General features: G+C 43.9%; 1 protein-coding gene and 1 long non-coding RNA gene across 3 annotated transcripts in view; both read right to left on the reverse strand.

Annotated features, from left to right (window-relative positions):
* LDLRAP1 (low density lipoprotein receptor adaptor protein 1) overlaps window positions 1-15698 on the reverse strand; it is an 81374-nt gene extending 65676 nt beyond the window's left edge. The window contains exon 1 of one of the 2 annotated variants that reach the window (XM_035118289.2): window positions 15445-15698. In XM_035118289.2, coding sequence (XP_034974180.1) covers window positions 15445-15529 — 85 coding nt within the window. In that variant the 5' untranslated portion in view covers window positions 15530-15698. Of the gene's footprint in view, window positions 1-11211; window positions 15423-15444 lie in introns of those variants that run through there. The other variant, XM_060275796.1, reaches the window with a different exon arrangement.
* On the reverse strand, window positions 1361-11205 carry LOC132592308 (uncharacterized). The gene is made up of 2 exons (XR_009557743.1): window positions 2912-11205; window positions 1361-2383 (listed from the first exon to the last, which is right to left on the reverse strand). It is a non-coding gene; the product is annotated as an uncharacterized LOC132592308 (long non-coding RNA).
* Window positions 15699-16767: the final 1069 nt, after the last annotated feature.

Below are 16767 nucleotides of genomic sequence, written 5' to 3' on the forward strand. Positions count from 1 at the left end.
ATATCTTAGGAATTCATGTTAAAGAATTTGGAATTAATGGATATTGAACAATCATTCATAAAAGGAATAAAAGCGATATATTCTAATCAAAAAGCTAAATTGATAGTAAATAATGTAATAACAGAAAATATTGAAATCACGAAGAGTACAAGACAAGGGTGTCCACTGTCACTATTATTCTTCATATCAGTATTGGAAGTCTTCCTGAGAACTATAAGGAAAAATGAAAAAATAAAAGGAATTTCAGTCGGTCAGAAGAAGATTTGGTTTTAACAATAGAAGAACTCTTAACCAGTGCTAAAGAAATATCAGAAGAAATAGAACAATTCAGACAAGTAGCAGGCTTAAACTGAATAAAAAGAAAACTAAAATGTTAGTTAAAAATATGAAACAAGATTTGGTGGATATGTTGCAACAGCAGATTGGTATAGAAGCAGTTAAAAAGTTAAATATTTAGGAATTTGGTTAACATCAAAGAATATAGATTTATTTCAAAATAATTATACACCGATGTGGAATGTAATTAAGAGAGATCTGGAAATATGGGGAAGAATGAAACTATCCCTATGGGGTAGGATGTCTGTTATCAAAATGAATGTGCTACCAAAGATGTTCTTTCTGTTTAAATCAATTCCAATATCAAGGGGGCAACTATATTTAAGGAGTGACAGAAAATAATTTCAAGATATATCTGGCAGGGGAAGAAACCAAGAATGAAATTTAAATTACCAACAGATATTAAAGAAAGAGGGGGGCTTCGCCTTGCCAGACTTGAAATTATATTACAAAACATATTGCCTCTGTTGGTTGAAGGAATGGATGTTGTTAGAAAATACAGATTTGTTTGATTTAGAAGGTTTCGATAATAGATTTGGGTGGCACGCATATTTATGGTATAATAAAACAAAAGTTCACAAAGGATTTGGTAACCATATATTTCGAAGATCAGAGGTTCCTAGAAGATTGGAGAAAATATGTGAACTATTTGAAAATCAACTGTAATGAACAGATTATGCTAGTAGGACTGCAAGAAGTTTTGTAAGGAGGACTATATGAAATATTGCAGGGGAAATTTATGGAAAGGATTATTAGTTATGGATTAGTAAAAGTAATAGTGAAAATAATGAAATGTAAGATAAGTGGTGAAGCTTGAAAATCATCAGACGTTGTTGATAGAAGTCCTTGGCTTATAGCCAAAATATTGTGTAAGATAAGAAGAGATGTTATGTAGTGTTTGGAAATTTATGCAAAAAATTAATAAAAATATTTTTAAAAAGAAAAGAGAAAAGCCATACACTTTTTGTGCATTTCTCCTAATACAATGTATTTTTTCTACATTATTTTCATGGATATACGCTAGTTTTGCTTGCACACTTCCCCTGTATGCTTTTGTGTGTGTTTCGTCTGAACAACTGCATAGCAAAATTTGAAGAAGCGTGAATTCCAAACGATAGTTGCATCATTCCAATTTCCATATCTGTTCAGGAAGAACAAACGAGGTAGGTTTGCATTAAAATGGGAACACCAAACATTTTTTTCTCCCTCATCCTTACATACAACTAAACTGAATTCCTACTTTAAAATGAGACCAAGTATTTTGGTGACCCAAGCACCCCAGACGCAATCCTGTAATTTCAGAACTCTGTTACAAGAGCCTTAATCCTTTACGAGGCCCAACGTGATCCGCCTCATCCAAGGACTATTGCAGAGTCAAGCCTTTTGATCTTACCTGCCTGCCAAGAATGAGCTCCGGGTAATCTGGGTGGGAATATTTTTTGGCAGGAGAACAGCTGGCAAGCTCACAAAAACGCCTCTTCATAAGAGATTTAAAACCATTCACTGAGAGCTACAGAATGTAGTTTCTCCCACCCGCAAATCTCTTCCCAGCTAATGTTGATAATTTGGACCAGCTACTGTTGTGTAACATTAGAACACTTGATGTACTCGGGGCTTCTGCTGGAAGAAGCTACAGGTGCAGAACAGCTGGTTAGATGTAGGCTTCTAGCCTAAAGGTGTTGGTGAAAATCACAGCAGCAGAGCCAGAATATAAATTTCAAACAGCCCAATATGTCAAATGTTACAGATTTGACTGTATGAATCTATTACATTCTGCGCTCCCCCAAACCTTTTACACTAGCTGCATAAGAACTAGTTAACTGAATGCTGAAAATTCAGAGGGAAGTCCTAATCCACAAGAGGCCAGACACAGCCACCCGTAGCTACTGTCATTCTGTGGCTACAGCCCACTTTACACTAGAACTGCACCCTTCAACTGGAACCAAGCCGTGGCACCTCAAAAGACTCTGTAGACCACAGAGCATGAGGTCAGAAGTTGTCTCATTGCCACATCGTCTTTGACTCAGAGTATACATTAAAATACCACCTTGCTTGCAATGACAAACCTAGACAGCATCTTAAAAAGCAGAGACATCACCTTGCCGACAAAGGTCCGTATAGTTAAAGCTATGGTTTTCCCAGTAGTGATGTATGGAAGTGAGAGCTGGACCATAAAGAAGGCTGATCGCCGAAGAATTGATGCTTTTGAATTATGGTGCTGGAGGAGACTCTTGAGAGTCCCATGGACTGCAAGAAGATCAAACCTATCCATTCTTAAGGAAATCAGCCCTGAGTGCTCCCTGGAAGGACAGATCCTGAAGCTGAGGCTCCAATACTTTGGCCACCTCATGAGAAGAGAAGAATCCTTGGAAAAGACCCTGATGTTGGGAAAGATTGAGGGCACTAGGAGAAGGGGACGACAGAGGACAAGATGGTTGGACAGTGTTCTCGAAGCTACGAACATGAGTTTGACCAAACTGCGGGAGGCAGTGCAAGACAGGAGTGCCTGGCGTGCTATGGTCCATGGGGTCACGAAGAGTCGGACACGACTAAACGACTAAACAACAACAACCACCTTGCTTTAAAGCAAGGTGGCCAGAAGGAGACGAGCTGTATCCCCCATACGTAGTAGATAAATCTTGGTCTGTGCTACTTTCACAATTTATCGTTGGCATGGCAGTTGAGATATTTATCTCCCCCCCCCCTCTCACACACGCGCCACAAGACAGGCATCCCCAAACTGCGGCCCTCCCGATGTTTTGGCCTACAACTCCCATGATCCCTAGCTAACAGGACCAGTGGTCAGGGATGATGGGAACTGTAGTCCCAAAACATCTGGAGGGCCGAAGTTTGGGGATGCCTGCCATAAGACAACTTTGACAGGTGAGTGGAAGCAGCCACTTGCATTTCATATGACATCATATTATGTCAGGTGGTTGACAAGTGGATGGTCCCACTCATCTGTCAAAGCTGGTCCACTGGGGCAGAAAGTGACACATTAAATCAGGCATAGGCAAACTCGGCCCTCCAGATGTTTTGGGACTACAATTCCCATCATCCCTGACCACTGGTCCTGCTAGCTAGGGATCATGGGAGCTATAGTCCCAAAACATCTGGAGGGCCGCGTTTGCCTATGCTTGCATTAAATGATGCACTTCAATTTCAAACCTGCCCTCTGCGGGGATCAGCTACTTGAAAAGCCAATCCAACTGTGTATCAGCCCCACATATGATGTCTGGTGTGGGGCAGGCAGTAGTCATTTTTGAAAAATGGCCTGGTAGGCCAAATTTGGCTTAGGATTCTGTGAAACTCAGCATGCTCCTTTACCATCAGAAACCAATATAGCAAAGAAGGTATCTCCTCTCTGAGTTGCATGTCTTCTAGAATAAGCAATGGTAAAAATGGGCAAAACATTCAAGGGAAGTACTGTAATAGTAGAATAGAATAGAATAGATCTTTATTGTCATTGCCCCCTTGCGGGAACAACAAAATTTCTCGGTTGCTATCTCAACTCAAATAGGACACTCCACATAAATTAAAATACAGTGGTACCTCTTCTTACGAATTTAATGCGTTCCGAATGCACATCCGTAAGTAGAAAAAATTTGTAAGTCGAATCCCATAGGAATGCATTGGGAGAAAAAATTCGTAAGTAGAAGCAACCCTATCTAAAAATTAGAGAAAATCCTATCTAAACCGCATCCAAGATGGCGGATGGAGTTCCATTCGTAAGTAGAAACATTCGTAAGTAGAGGTACCACTGTACTGATAAGCGCAATACAATACAGAACAATATAACAGATAAATAAGATGACTTCAGAGTCCAGAGTTTCCATTTAAGGCCAAGATTGCTCTAGGAAAGAAACTGTTCTTGAGACGGCTCATTCTTGCCTTCATTATTCTATATCTCCAACCCAATGGCAGGAGCTCAAAGAAACGATGACCAGGATGCGATGGGTCTCTCTTCTGCCTTGATCAGACCACATCTGGAGTCCTGTGTCTAGTTCTGGGCACCAAAATTTAAGAAGGATATTGACAAATTGGAATGTGTGCAGAGGAGTGTGACCAAGATGATCAAGGGTCTGGAAACCAAGCCTTATGAAGAACGATTCAGGGAGTTGGGTAAGCTCAGCCTGGATAAGAAGAGACTGAGGGGGAACTAGGAAAGCTATCTTCAAATATCTAAAGGGCTGCCACATGGAAGATGGCGCAAGCTTCTTTTCTCCTGCTCTGGAGGGTAGGACCCGAACCCATGGTGGACTCTCTTTCATTGGACGTTTTACAGCAGAGATTGGGTGGGCATCTGTCAGGGATGCTTCATTTGAGATTTCTGAATTGCAGGGGTTTGGACTAGATTACCCTCTTGGTCTCTTCCAATTCTACAATTTTATAATTCTATGACGGAAATCGCTATCTAAGACTGCACAGGAGATTTAGTAATAAGACATAAAGGAATCAAGGCCAGGGATAGTCCCCACTTCGTCATACTTGGTGACCTTGCACAAGTCACTATTATCTCCTGGCCTAATCAAAACCTACCTCACAAGGTTGTTGAGCACACGCAATTTGAGAACACTGTGTACATCACACTGCACTTCTTGGAAGGTTGACATGAGAACAAATGTGATAAACAACTTGCTTAGAGAACTCCCAAACTTATTGTGTTCATTAACCCCTCAATAAATTTATACTAACATTATCATCTCTATTCATGTCACTGCCTCCCGCAGGAGGACAGCCAGTTTCCTGGTTTATGGCACACCATTAAGATTTGCAAATCACAATTCCACGTCAAGATGTGTGGGAAGACCAAAGACCTTGGGTGGAATTACAACTGATGGCCAGATTTTAATCTCGAGAACATCACACTCACTTTTATCCTAAGTAGAAGAGATGCAAAGCAAAACACATGCCTTGTGGTTTTTCATGGGGGAGGGGGGGAGAGACCATTAGCTCTTTGCTGGTCAAGGACTGGCTATGCATCACACACTCCTAAGCCCCAGGCTGGCGAATCTAAGTATGTGTACTTAAATTAACACATCCCATTGCTCTGACACCAAGGGCCAGCTGGGTAATGAGGCCACTCAATAAACAGCCAGCTGAGTAATTTGCACTCCATTCTCACCTTTTAATACAGAGGGGGTGGTTTTTAAGTTCTTTTTGCCTAAAAGGCATTGCAGTGTGGGGTGGGGTGAGAACAGCATGGCCCTTCTTGGGAAACCTACCCTAGAGGTCCCAGTAAGCAGTGGGATCACACAGCTGAACAACCCAAAGATGAAGTCACATCTTTGGTGTATCCCAGATCAGATGCAGCAATTCATCCCAGATTTACAAAAAGGTTTTCTAGGTACTTTGCAAATATGTTGGTGGTGGTGTTTTAAATTAAAAGAGCACAAGACAGATTGTAAGCCTGCTGGCAGAGAAACTAATACACCAGGGGTTCCCAACAAAATTTTCTCGAGGACCCCTCATCGAGCCGCTATTGTGACAAGGACCCCCATTAATTCCTAATCCTAAAATTAAAAAGAGAGAGCCAAATTAAGAGTCTTTTTAGTTACAACAGAGTACTCCATCAGTATACAGTTAGTTTTAATTTTCAGTTCTAGACCACATTTTACCAGCTTCTTTACAAGAATATCATGGGGCACCTTGTCAAAGGCCTTGCTGAAATCAAGATAGGCTATATCCACAGCATTCCCTTCATCTACCAGGCTTGTAATTCTGTCAAAAACACAGGATTTAGCCTGCACTGGTCTTGTTTTGAAATACAAGTATTGAAATAATGTACAGTTCCAATTTAACCACTGGCTTGTTTAGTTCCCAAATCTTTCAATACTGCTCTTGGCTCAAACACCACCAAAAAAATAAATAAATCAACAACATGTACTTGAAATGCATACTGTATTTGGACAGCAAATAACATTTAAAATGTGCATTTTGAGAGAAAGGCCCTTTAAAAAAATTCATGTTTAAATGTGAATTTTCCTGCAGACTTTTAGAGAAAAATCTGCAGGCTAATATGGATGGACTCATGACTTGAACATATACAGAACTGATATTAATGAGAAATATACTTATTTACTTGTCCCTGTTATAGGGAGTAAGGCAATATAGGAAAGAGGTGTGAAAGGCCCCCTAATTTCATTAAATTACCAAGTTTTAACTTGTACTGTTCAGATACTAAACTAAAGCAGTAGCCGTAGAATAAAGGACCCTCACAATCAGCTATCCCAAACCAACTCATGCTTAAGGCCCATTGAAATCAATGAGGTATAAATCTGTCGCAACTCACTTGGCCAAGAATGCACGCGGCGGCAGCGGTCTCAGCGGCTCAGGAGCCCTTCGGGCAGCGCGAACATGCTGGCTGCCCTCAGGAGCTCGGTGGCGCCGCGCCGCGCGCCAATAATGCCTCGCCGGAAGTCCAGCAGGAAGCTGGAAAGATTCTCCCGCCGCAGCTGGACTCCGCCCCCCTGAGCCCTATTGGCTGGCAGAGGGGTATGATGCAGCGACGGGGAGGGGCTGGTGCAGGTGGGCGGGTGGACTCACGGGGGAAGGGTTCGGCTCCCACGCAGCAGCGGCTGCGGTTTGGGTGGCTTTCTGCTTGTTTGGGGGCTGATTTGGCGGCGCTAGCACGTTCGCCGAGTTTAGGAGCTCCGCGCCGCCATCTTGCCTCGCCAGAGTCCCAGTCTTGCGGACCCCTCTTGCATAGCTCGCGGACCCCTGGGGGTCCGCGGACCACCAGTTGGGAAACACTGTAATACACCATGCAAAAAAAAGGGGGGTGGGGTGGAAGGAGAGAGAGCAAGAAAAGAAGGAAATTCAGGCAACAATCCTTCATAAATAATAATTCTCTGTTTGTTTTTACAAACTTATTTTTAGCAGCCTCAAGTGCTATTTTTTTGTTTTTTAGCACAGTGGATTATAAATTATCCAAAATTACATAAAACATTACATGGTGGCTTTTTTATTTGAAAGAGGCTTTGAAACAGATGCTTTGGGAGAAAGGTTGATGTAAAAACGATTAGGTTTGAGGTTACATTTGAATGTGAAGTTATTAGACATTTTTTACCTGGCCTATTGGTGAGCTTCAGGCTACCTTAAATTTTGATGTAGTTTATATGAATTGTTAATTTCAGAGGAAAACAGAAATGTTGTGGCATGGGTTCTTTTAGGTGTTACATATGTATTTTTATAAGGAATATAAACAGGGCTTTTTTAAGCTGGAACCCACCGGAACTCAGTTCCAGCACCTCTCAGGTGGGTGCCATTGCCATTATAAGAGAACAAGGGAGGAGTTCACGATGAGTTCTTGAATCTTCAAGAAAGAAGATTCCACCTAAACATTAGGAAGAACTTCCTGACAGTAAGAGCTGTTCGGCAGTGGAATTTGCTACCAAGGAGTGTGGTGGAGTCTCCTTCTTTGGAGGTCTTTAAGCAGAGGCTTGACAGCCATATGTCAAGAATGCTTTGATGGTGTTTCCTGCTTGGCAGGGGTTAGACTGGATGGCCCTTGTGGTCTCTTCCAACTCTATGATTCTATGAGTTCAGGTACCTCTTTTTCTAGAAAAATAGCACTGAATACAGGTATAAGAATATATTTTTTCTATCACCCAGAATTACTGCATAGATTGTGTATTGCTCTGTAAGCTGCTGCATCTAATACTGCTTGCAACTAGCTGGAACATGTCAATACTTGTTTATATTGATGCTGTGAGTTGCATACATATGCTAAAGTATTCAGATGTTAAGTGATTAGGTTTCATTAGGTTTCATTCAGTTCTCTGTTGTTGTTTAGTTGACTCTTCTTGACCCCATGGACCATAGCATGCCAGTCTTGTCAAACTCATGTTGGTAGCTTCGAGAACACTGTCCAACCATCTCGTCCTCTGTCGTCCCCTTCTCCTTGTGCCCTCCATCTTTCCCAACATCAAGGTCTTTCCCAGGGAGTGTTCTCTTCTCATGAGGTGGCCAAAGTAGTAGAGCAGGCATCCCCGAACTGCGGCCCTCCAGATGTTTTGGCCTACAACTCCCATGATCCCTAGCTAACAGGACCAGTGGTCAGGGATGATGGGAACTGTAGTCCAAAACATCTGGAGGGCCGAAGTTTGGGGATGCCTGTATTAGAGCTTCTGCTTCAGGGTCTGTCCTTCCAGTGAGCACTCAGGGCTGATTTCCTTAAGAATGAATAGGTAAAATAAGTAAAATCACTCACTGCCTCCATTTCTTCCCCTTCTATTTGCCAGGATGTGATGGGACCAGTGGCCATGATCTTGGTTTTTTTGATGTTGAGCTTCAGACCATATTTTGCGCTCTCCTCTTTCACCCTCATTAAAAGGTTCTTTAATACCGCTTCACTTTCTGCCATCAAGGTTGTGACATCTGCATGTCTGAGGTTGTTGATATTTCTTCTGGCAATCTTAATTCCGGCTTGGGATTCATCCAGTCCAGCCTTTCGCATGATGAATTCTGCATATAAGTTCAATAAGCAGGGAGACAATATACAGCCTTGTCGTACTCCTTTCCCAATTTTGAACCAATCAGTTGTTCCGTTCAAGTAAGTGTGTTGCGTTGCCATAAAGAGTAAGTGAAATACTGACTTTTGAAGTACTTTGATTGTCCTCATGTTTCTAGAATACCATGACAGTATGTTAATTGATAAGTTTCCACTATGTGAGTGGAGAATTATCACTTAAAACTCAAGAGGCAAAATTTCCTCCCACTTATGTAATTGGCAAACAAACTTTATTGTGGTATTAAGATAGGAAACTCAGCTTGAAAGCAGTGTTGCTCCACTTTGGCAATAGATACCCTCCTGTTCCTCTAGCTTATGCCGTCCATAAATTGTATGACAACATGTTATTTCTTCCAGAACACATTCATTTTAATAACTATGCTTGGCACATCTGCAATGTTCTGAAAGTTATTGCACTCCTCCTTGGTTTACAAGAGGAATACACAAAATACTGTTTTCTTTCTGAGTGGGACATCTAAGCTGGAGCACATCATTATATTTAGCAACATTGGCCACAACGTCAAGCATTAATAACAGATCAAAGAAATCTTGCCAATGAACCACTGGAAGGGATTGCTTTCCCTTGTTTTCCCTTTCCCTTCAAGGAAGGGATAATTGTGGGCCCACAAATCAGAGAAATAATAAAAGACAATATATTTGATGATAGGTTCAATGAAGTTGAAGACAGAGTGTGGAAAGCATTTAAATTCATCGTTACAAATTTTCTTGGAAATATTAATGCCAAAAACTATGAAACAATTACCAGTGACCTTCTAGAAGCTTGTAAAGTTATGGGATATAATATGACTCTGGAAATTAATTTCTTTGATACACTTCCCAACCTCTTTCCACCCAACTTGGGTGCTGTTAGCGACAAACAAAGTGAGTGGTTTCACCAATATATTTCTGCCATGGAAAAGAGGTGCCATAGCAGGCTTGCGGATTTCTGCTGGTTCAGAAGAAAATATAGACATAACAAAACCAACAAAATTCTAGGCATGTTCACAATTTAATAAAGACTCCTATTCACAGGTATTTTTGCCTTGCTTACTTAAAAAAATAAATTATGTAGCAAAATAGTAGGGGTGACAGTGAATTCAAAGTCATTTCCAAGTTAAGCACTCTATTTTGTATAAAACACTATATTTTGGTATGTCACGACTTTTTCTGCTTTTTTTGTCACAGTGTTTAGTGTTGTGATATTATACTTTATTTATTATTATTGTACTCCTGTGCCTAGACTATGTGTTTGTGGGTTTTTTTGCTGTAAATTGGTTTAAGCACAGATGTATTTGTGGGAAACGTGATATGTAAATAAACTGACTATGACAAAAAAAAAATAGTCCATTCCGTAACACAGTGGCTAAGAGACTGAGCTGCAAATGAGAAAATCCCCAATTCAAATCTTGCCTAGATTACAGGCTTTGCCCTTTAGTTCGCTGCCTCCTGTTCAGTCGCAAAAAAATGGCAATCTCTTGCTGGAATCTATTACAATGGTTCCCAACTCCTTTTTTACCACCCCCTTGCAATTTGCAGACTTTCAGAAAGAACCCCTTCTGCTCCCATCTGAGCATCTAAAGCAGAGGGAGTGTGCAAAAGTGGTATTTGAAGCAGCCTCCTCCTTCAGACATTGATGTTTAAAGGAGGAGACAAAGTGCTTCAAAAAGGCCTTTTGTAAAGGGCTTTGAGATACCACACTTCCTTCAAATATCAGAGCAAGCAGGTGGGCAGGGGAGTCCCCCTATGTCCTATCCGCTTGCTTAAAAGAGGGGGAGTACTGCTTCAAAGGGCAGTTTTGCCCCAACAGGAGCACACAGGTTGACTGAAAGTTGCAAAGTGCTCTTTGAAACAGCCTCTCCACTCCTTTTAGCTTGTGAATAATTCCCCCCTTCCCCCCAGGAGCCCAGAGACTGATTAAAAGTGCCTGCGAAAGGGGGCAGCAGGGGGTTGATAACTTCATGGCTCCCAGGTTAGGAACCACTGATCTACTCTACTGACCTGGAAGCAATGGAGTACGGATTCGGCTCCCCAACCCTCTCCACTTCCTTAGGCAGGAGGAAGAAAACAGAAGCATTCAGATCAGAGACTTGTTTAGAAATGGCAGGCCTCTCTCTGCCTCACAATAGATGGCTCACTATTGCTAGGGGGGTTCAGGAGGAGATTGGTCGGTGATTGATTGCAAACTGGTGGTTTCTGAGATTTCCGGACAGATAGCCTGGTACTCACTAGTCCCTAACCCTATCTAAACATGAATGCTTACAGAGTTATCCCTTCCCCCAGATCTGGAGTAAGGGTGCTAACTAATATTGCCCTATCTTACAGGACTGTTGTAATGATTACAAAGGCTACCGGAAGGTACTAACCTGTAGAGTCAGGGAAATGGAAAACTGGATGGCTAAGAAAATGGAATGGAGTATTGTGCAGAAGGGCATGATTTGCTGACTTGGAACTGTGAACAGGAGCGCTAGGCATTGCAATATTCTGTGGCTGCTTGTCATTCTGCGAACCAGCTACTGAAGGAGAGAGAAACAGCTTCAGGTCCTGCTTGTAAGCTTCCCAGGAGCACCCAGCTAGCCACTGCTGGAAACGAAGATCCTGGGCTAGATGGATTCAGATCAATCTTGTTAAGAAACTTGAACATTCTAAAGCACTTTTTAAAGATAAGCACACTGTTATTGTTTCAGCAGCGAATGTGAATATGTGAATGCCAGATTGCATGGGGTCACTCTTTTTAAAAAAAGAAAAAAGTGGCAAGCATCAAGGAGGGTGGCAATTAAATCAAAGAGCAAAAGAGACAGCTAACCTGCCAATGGGGCTGCCCCACTTAAGACTGCGGGGCAGGGGGAGGCTCACGCAACTGAAAACTCCTCCAAGCGCTCGCATTCCTTACTTGCAGAAAACCAGCATATCATGATGGAAGCTAGGACATAACCCTCATCCCTGGTGCCTAGTTCCTTATCTCCATGGAAGAGATGAGGGTGCCTTCCATCACCTGAGTGCCCATCTGCAGTTTCAGGTGGTGCAGCCCAGTCACAAACTTACTTTGTATTTCTCTCTAAGAATTAGGCCTTTGAAGGGAGGGAGGAAGCACAAGCTGAACCATCAAGTCACACCCAAATGTAATTCTGCAGCAGTCATTTTGTATAAAGGGGAGGGAGGGATCATGCACAATTTTCCACATAGGGACCCCCCCAAAAAGTTAGTCAAGTGACATTTTATCCAGAATGATAAAAAGGTTTGCTGAAAGGTTTTGCTGCTGCTATTTCAAGGGGCTTACTATGCTATCTTCACCAGTAATGAAAAGACATCCCCTGCACCTAACAGGCAGCGTTGTATATTGCAAGCATTTAAAATGTATGCTACAGGTGTCATTGTGGGGGTTCTATTCTAGGAAAAATTGTGACAGCAAGGAAAGGAGTGGTTTAAATAGGCTTTCAAATGCAACACGCCTTATGGACACACAATGCCACAAGCGGCACCACACACAACTACGGTAGCATATTTGTTTTTGGAACAGAAAAGAGTAATTAATCCTACATAGCAATAGCGAAGTCATTCTCTGCATATGGTTCATTTTATAGCCAAAATGGCACCAATGGGCTTAGGGAACCCAAACGTTTGCAGAAGTACCCCACCCCAAAAATGCAGGCAGGAAAACCCCCAAATGAAGACGGAGCATTCTTAAGAGTGCGTGGAATTCTGGCAGGCTGTTAGGGGAGGAAATGGAAGAAGGAGGGAGGTGAATGGAGCATCTGAAGACAGGGCGTGGCCGGAAGGCTGGCCATCATCCCAAACAGGAGGACCCCATGCCACAACAATTTGCTGCAGAGCCGCACTTATAGAAGAAAGAATTAGCACCCCTGTTAGACGGCTCGGTCATCATCACCACCACAAAGGAGAACAGTCAATTTAATTTTAATCTTAATGCTAGGAACATAAGAAGCTGCCTTATACTGAATCATACCATTGGTCTACCTACTATTGCGTGCACTGACAGTCAGCAGCTCAACAAGGGTTCAGATCTTTCCTAGCCCTGCCTGGGGATCAAACCAGGGACTTTCTGCATGCAAAGCAGATGCTCTACCGCTGAGCTACAGCCCTTTCCCCATGGCCATTTCATTATCACTTGTCATGTGGAACAAATGGCAAGGAAGACAGGGATGTTTATTATTTCCACTTTCAACTCACTGGGAAACTGAAGCATGAAAATATTTCTATTTCTTCAAATAAAAAAGTTAATTTGGTCAAAGCTTTTCGTAATCGACTGCATAAACATATCCAGAGTCTGTGACTGAGCCCAGAAACGGTTAAGGAAGTGCAGCTCTGAATCACCACCATCTACCATACCTGACCAGCAGATACAGGCACAACCCTAACATCCCTTGAAATGTTAGGATTATGCCAGTTCCCACAAACAAAACTGAGTTCCCCAAAAACTGAGTACAGAAGACACTTCTCCAAGTCACATGATTTAAGTAGCTCTATTCGGGATTTTGATCTGTATAGACCAGATATGAGGAAGCCCAAGCCATATACCGTATGCCCTCCCTCATGACTGCAAACAAAGCATTCCCTGTCATGACAGTTTGACTTCATAACAGCAAGAAAGTTGAAAAACAGCAGCAGCTATTATCATAGCACTTGCCATGCTCTCTACTCCATATTCAAGGGCAGGAGCAAGTACTCCCAGCCTGACATTGCTGGACTACAATACCCATCATCCCTGACCACTGGCTATGTTGGCTGTGGCTAATAGGAGCCAAAGTCCAAGAACATCTGGAGCATCTCCATCCCTGGTATACGAAGTAACATAGGAAGCTGCCTTATACCAAGTTGAACAATTTGTCCATATAGCCCAGTCTTGTCCACTCTGACTGTTTGTTGCTGTTCAGTATCTCTGGGAAACAGAAGTGAACCCCCAAGTAGGGCTCAAAACATACCACCACCAGCCCATCCACTAATTAATATTCCATCAGAATTTGGGGGAGAGTGGAAGAGTGAATGGTCTTGGTAACTACGATCACATCCACACCATTCGTTTTTTAAAAAACCACACACCATACCTTTAAGCACACTCAAAACACAAATAATTTCCTTCCAATAGTTCTGGACACTGTAGTTCACCCCTGAAAGAGTCACAGTTCCCAGCAAGCCTTAACAAACGACAGTGCCCAGAATTCTTTGAGGGAATAACAACTCTCAGCACTCTTCACAAACTACATTTCCCAGAATTCACTGCTTTAGTTTAGACAGAAGCAGCTGTGAACTGGCTAAGAAACCTGGAAGGGGTAGAATTGGGTACTCATTGAAGCACACTGTTCATTATTATTGCGCATCAGTATGCATTGTACTTAAAGAGTACAACAGCTCTTCCTCCATCCACCACGGACATGTGGCCCCTGACAGATTACTTCTGAGGGAATGTGGCCCTTGATAGGGGTAACCCACCCCTGCAGCAGGGCATGAGAATCATATAATATTTTAAAAGGCTGCTTCCTTAGCAGAGCATGACTTTGCGATTTCTTGATATTCTCCTCTTTGAAACCAGAAGCGAGTAAACTGTTGCCCTCCAGATGTTGTTGTCCATTTCCACTGGTCATGCTGGCTGAGGCTGATGGGAAATGGAGTCCCATAAGATCCAGAAGGCTATATCTCTGTTCTGAACAGTTCTCTAATATTTCATCAGAACTTCGGGAGGAAGTTGCCTTACAGCTCACTCTTATGCAGAAGCAGAGTAAGTCTGCATGGTTCGATGAGATTTGCATATAGGATTGTCTCTTTTATTTTGCTTCCCTGACCCTGATGTCTCCCTCTCCAACTTTTCAGTTTGGGAAGGGATGCAGCTCAGTGGTGGTAGAACATCTATTTTGCATGCAGAAAGTCGCCAGTTCGGGACCCAATGGCACCCCCGGGTCGGCCTGGGAAGGGACCCGTCTGAAACCCTGCTGAGCCGCTGTCAGTCATCGTGGACAACTCTGAACTAGAGGGGTCTGTGGTCTGACTCGGTAGAAGGCAGCTCCCGATGTTCCTAGGTCTCTTAGGCTGCACCTTAGCCTTGCGTGGATGCACTGTGATATTTTTGCAAAGCATGGTGCAGCTTCTATTAAAACTTTAGGCGACTTACAAAAACAAGTAAGATTAGTGCAACCATTTTTAAATAGAGCCGGCTCATTTAAAAGGGTGTGTGTGTGTGTGTGTGTGTGTGTGTGTGTGTGTGTGTGTTTCAATGGCGGTATGAGTGCTTATGTCTCCGTGTGTGTGTGTAGATTTTGTCCGCCTGTCACCAAAAACTTCTGCCGGACGCTGCAGCCACTCTCCTGGTCACGTACGCTTCTCTTTCCTGCCTCTCCCGTCCCTACACAAAAGGGGCCCCTGCCCCTGAAGTGACCCCGGCTCCTTATTATCCTGCCCCGATGCACCTCACGCGCTCCAGCCCAGAATCAGGGGACATCCGGAGCACCCCCAGACCAGGGCGATGGGCGCAGCAGCCCAATCTCCCTCTCCGAGAAACGCCTCTCTCTTTGAGATCTGTGAGCGAAGAGATCAGAACCGGAGGCGACGGGGGCGCGCGCCTGCTTGCCTTCCCGCGGACTTACTTTTATGCCTGCCGCTGCTCCAGCTCTGCTTGGCGATGCTGGGGCTCCGGATTATGGCCCGTCCGGCGGACTTGAGGGCGTCCATGCGCGCTGGTGTCGCTGCCGAGGCCGCCCGGACGACGACGACGACGCGCTCGGTTCTTTGGAACCGCCTCCAGAAACTCTCTGAAAACTTTTCTTTTCCCTTTCCCTCTGCGCGCGCGGCCCGGATCGCCCCTCCTTCCTGCCCGGCTCGCTCCTCCTTCGTCGGAGGGAGGCGAGGGATGAAGATCGCGGGGGGGGGGCAAGGCGGGAGGGCGAGCGAGGGAGGCGGCCCCGACGCCGCCAGAGACTTCTCTCTCTTGGGGTTAAGAGGGCATTGCCAGCTGGCGCGCAAAGCAGCCGTGCGCCGGTGCCAGGCGGGGAAAGGCACCTCTCGCGCCGGGCCTGCTGCGTGAGCAACCAGCTCGGAGAGGAGGGAGGGGGCGGGAACAGGTCCAACAGGCGATCTCGGCTCTCCGGAGCCTCCTCGTAACCTGTGGCTGCTCCTGTCATCATCCCAGGACAGATGGCCGCCTTTTCGAAACTTCCGTTGCTCCCGTGCCTTTAACAACAGCGTTGCCAGCAGCTAAGCGAAACGCGCACAGCGAGGGCGCGCGCGTAGTTTGGCCTACTCGGCCCCACCGGATTCTAGCAGGGCGTCGGCGAGGCGGCGGGTTTCTGTCCCACTTCAGCCGTTAAGCAGCACCGCAATGGGGACTAAAAAGCTGGATTGGTGCGGGCGAGGAGGCTATCCAAATGCCCTTAAAAATATCAGAAAATACCAAAAAATATCACAACATCTCTAGCAAGTTTTGCATTCCTGAGAATGCCTCGGCTCTATTGGTAAAATTGTATACGGAAAGTTTCATAAAATTCCGACCAAAAGCCTGAAAATAATTTGTACCTCTGCCATAAATTGCATCTGTTGCTACCGTGTGTACACAATACTTTCCCCTGTAAAAGGTTGTTTCCAGTCCATACCATATTTACTGACTGCATTAATTTGATGCATTAATTGCCCTTAACACTTCATTCTTATGGTGAATAATTGAGCCTTTAGAAATGAGTAAAACATTAATCGAGAGTATCGGACTGAAAGAGATAATCCCTATACTGTATAAATATCAGTGTTATGAGTTATGACTTGGGGAGGGTGAGGATAGGCAATAGGCCGAGACCCTTCTAATTTCTAGATCCAGCAAGGATTCAAATTCCTGGAATAGCCAGGCTAGCTTCCTGGTGAGATAATGGCCTAAGTATGGGTCGTTAAGGTAACAAAGATCTGTGGCAGACATAAAATGG

The sequence above is a fragment of the Zootoca vivipara genome, chromosome 6, assembly GCF_963506605.1.
Source record: "Zootoca vivipara chromosome 6, rZooViv1.1, whole genome shotgun sequence".
Classification (NCBI taxonomy): Eukaryota; Metazoa; Chordata; class Lepidosauria; order Squamata; family Lacertidae; genus Zootoca; species Zootoca vivipara.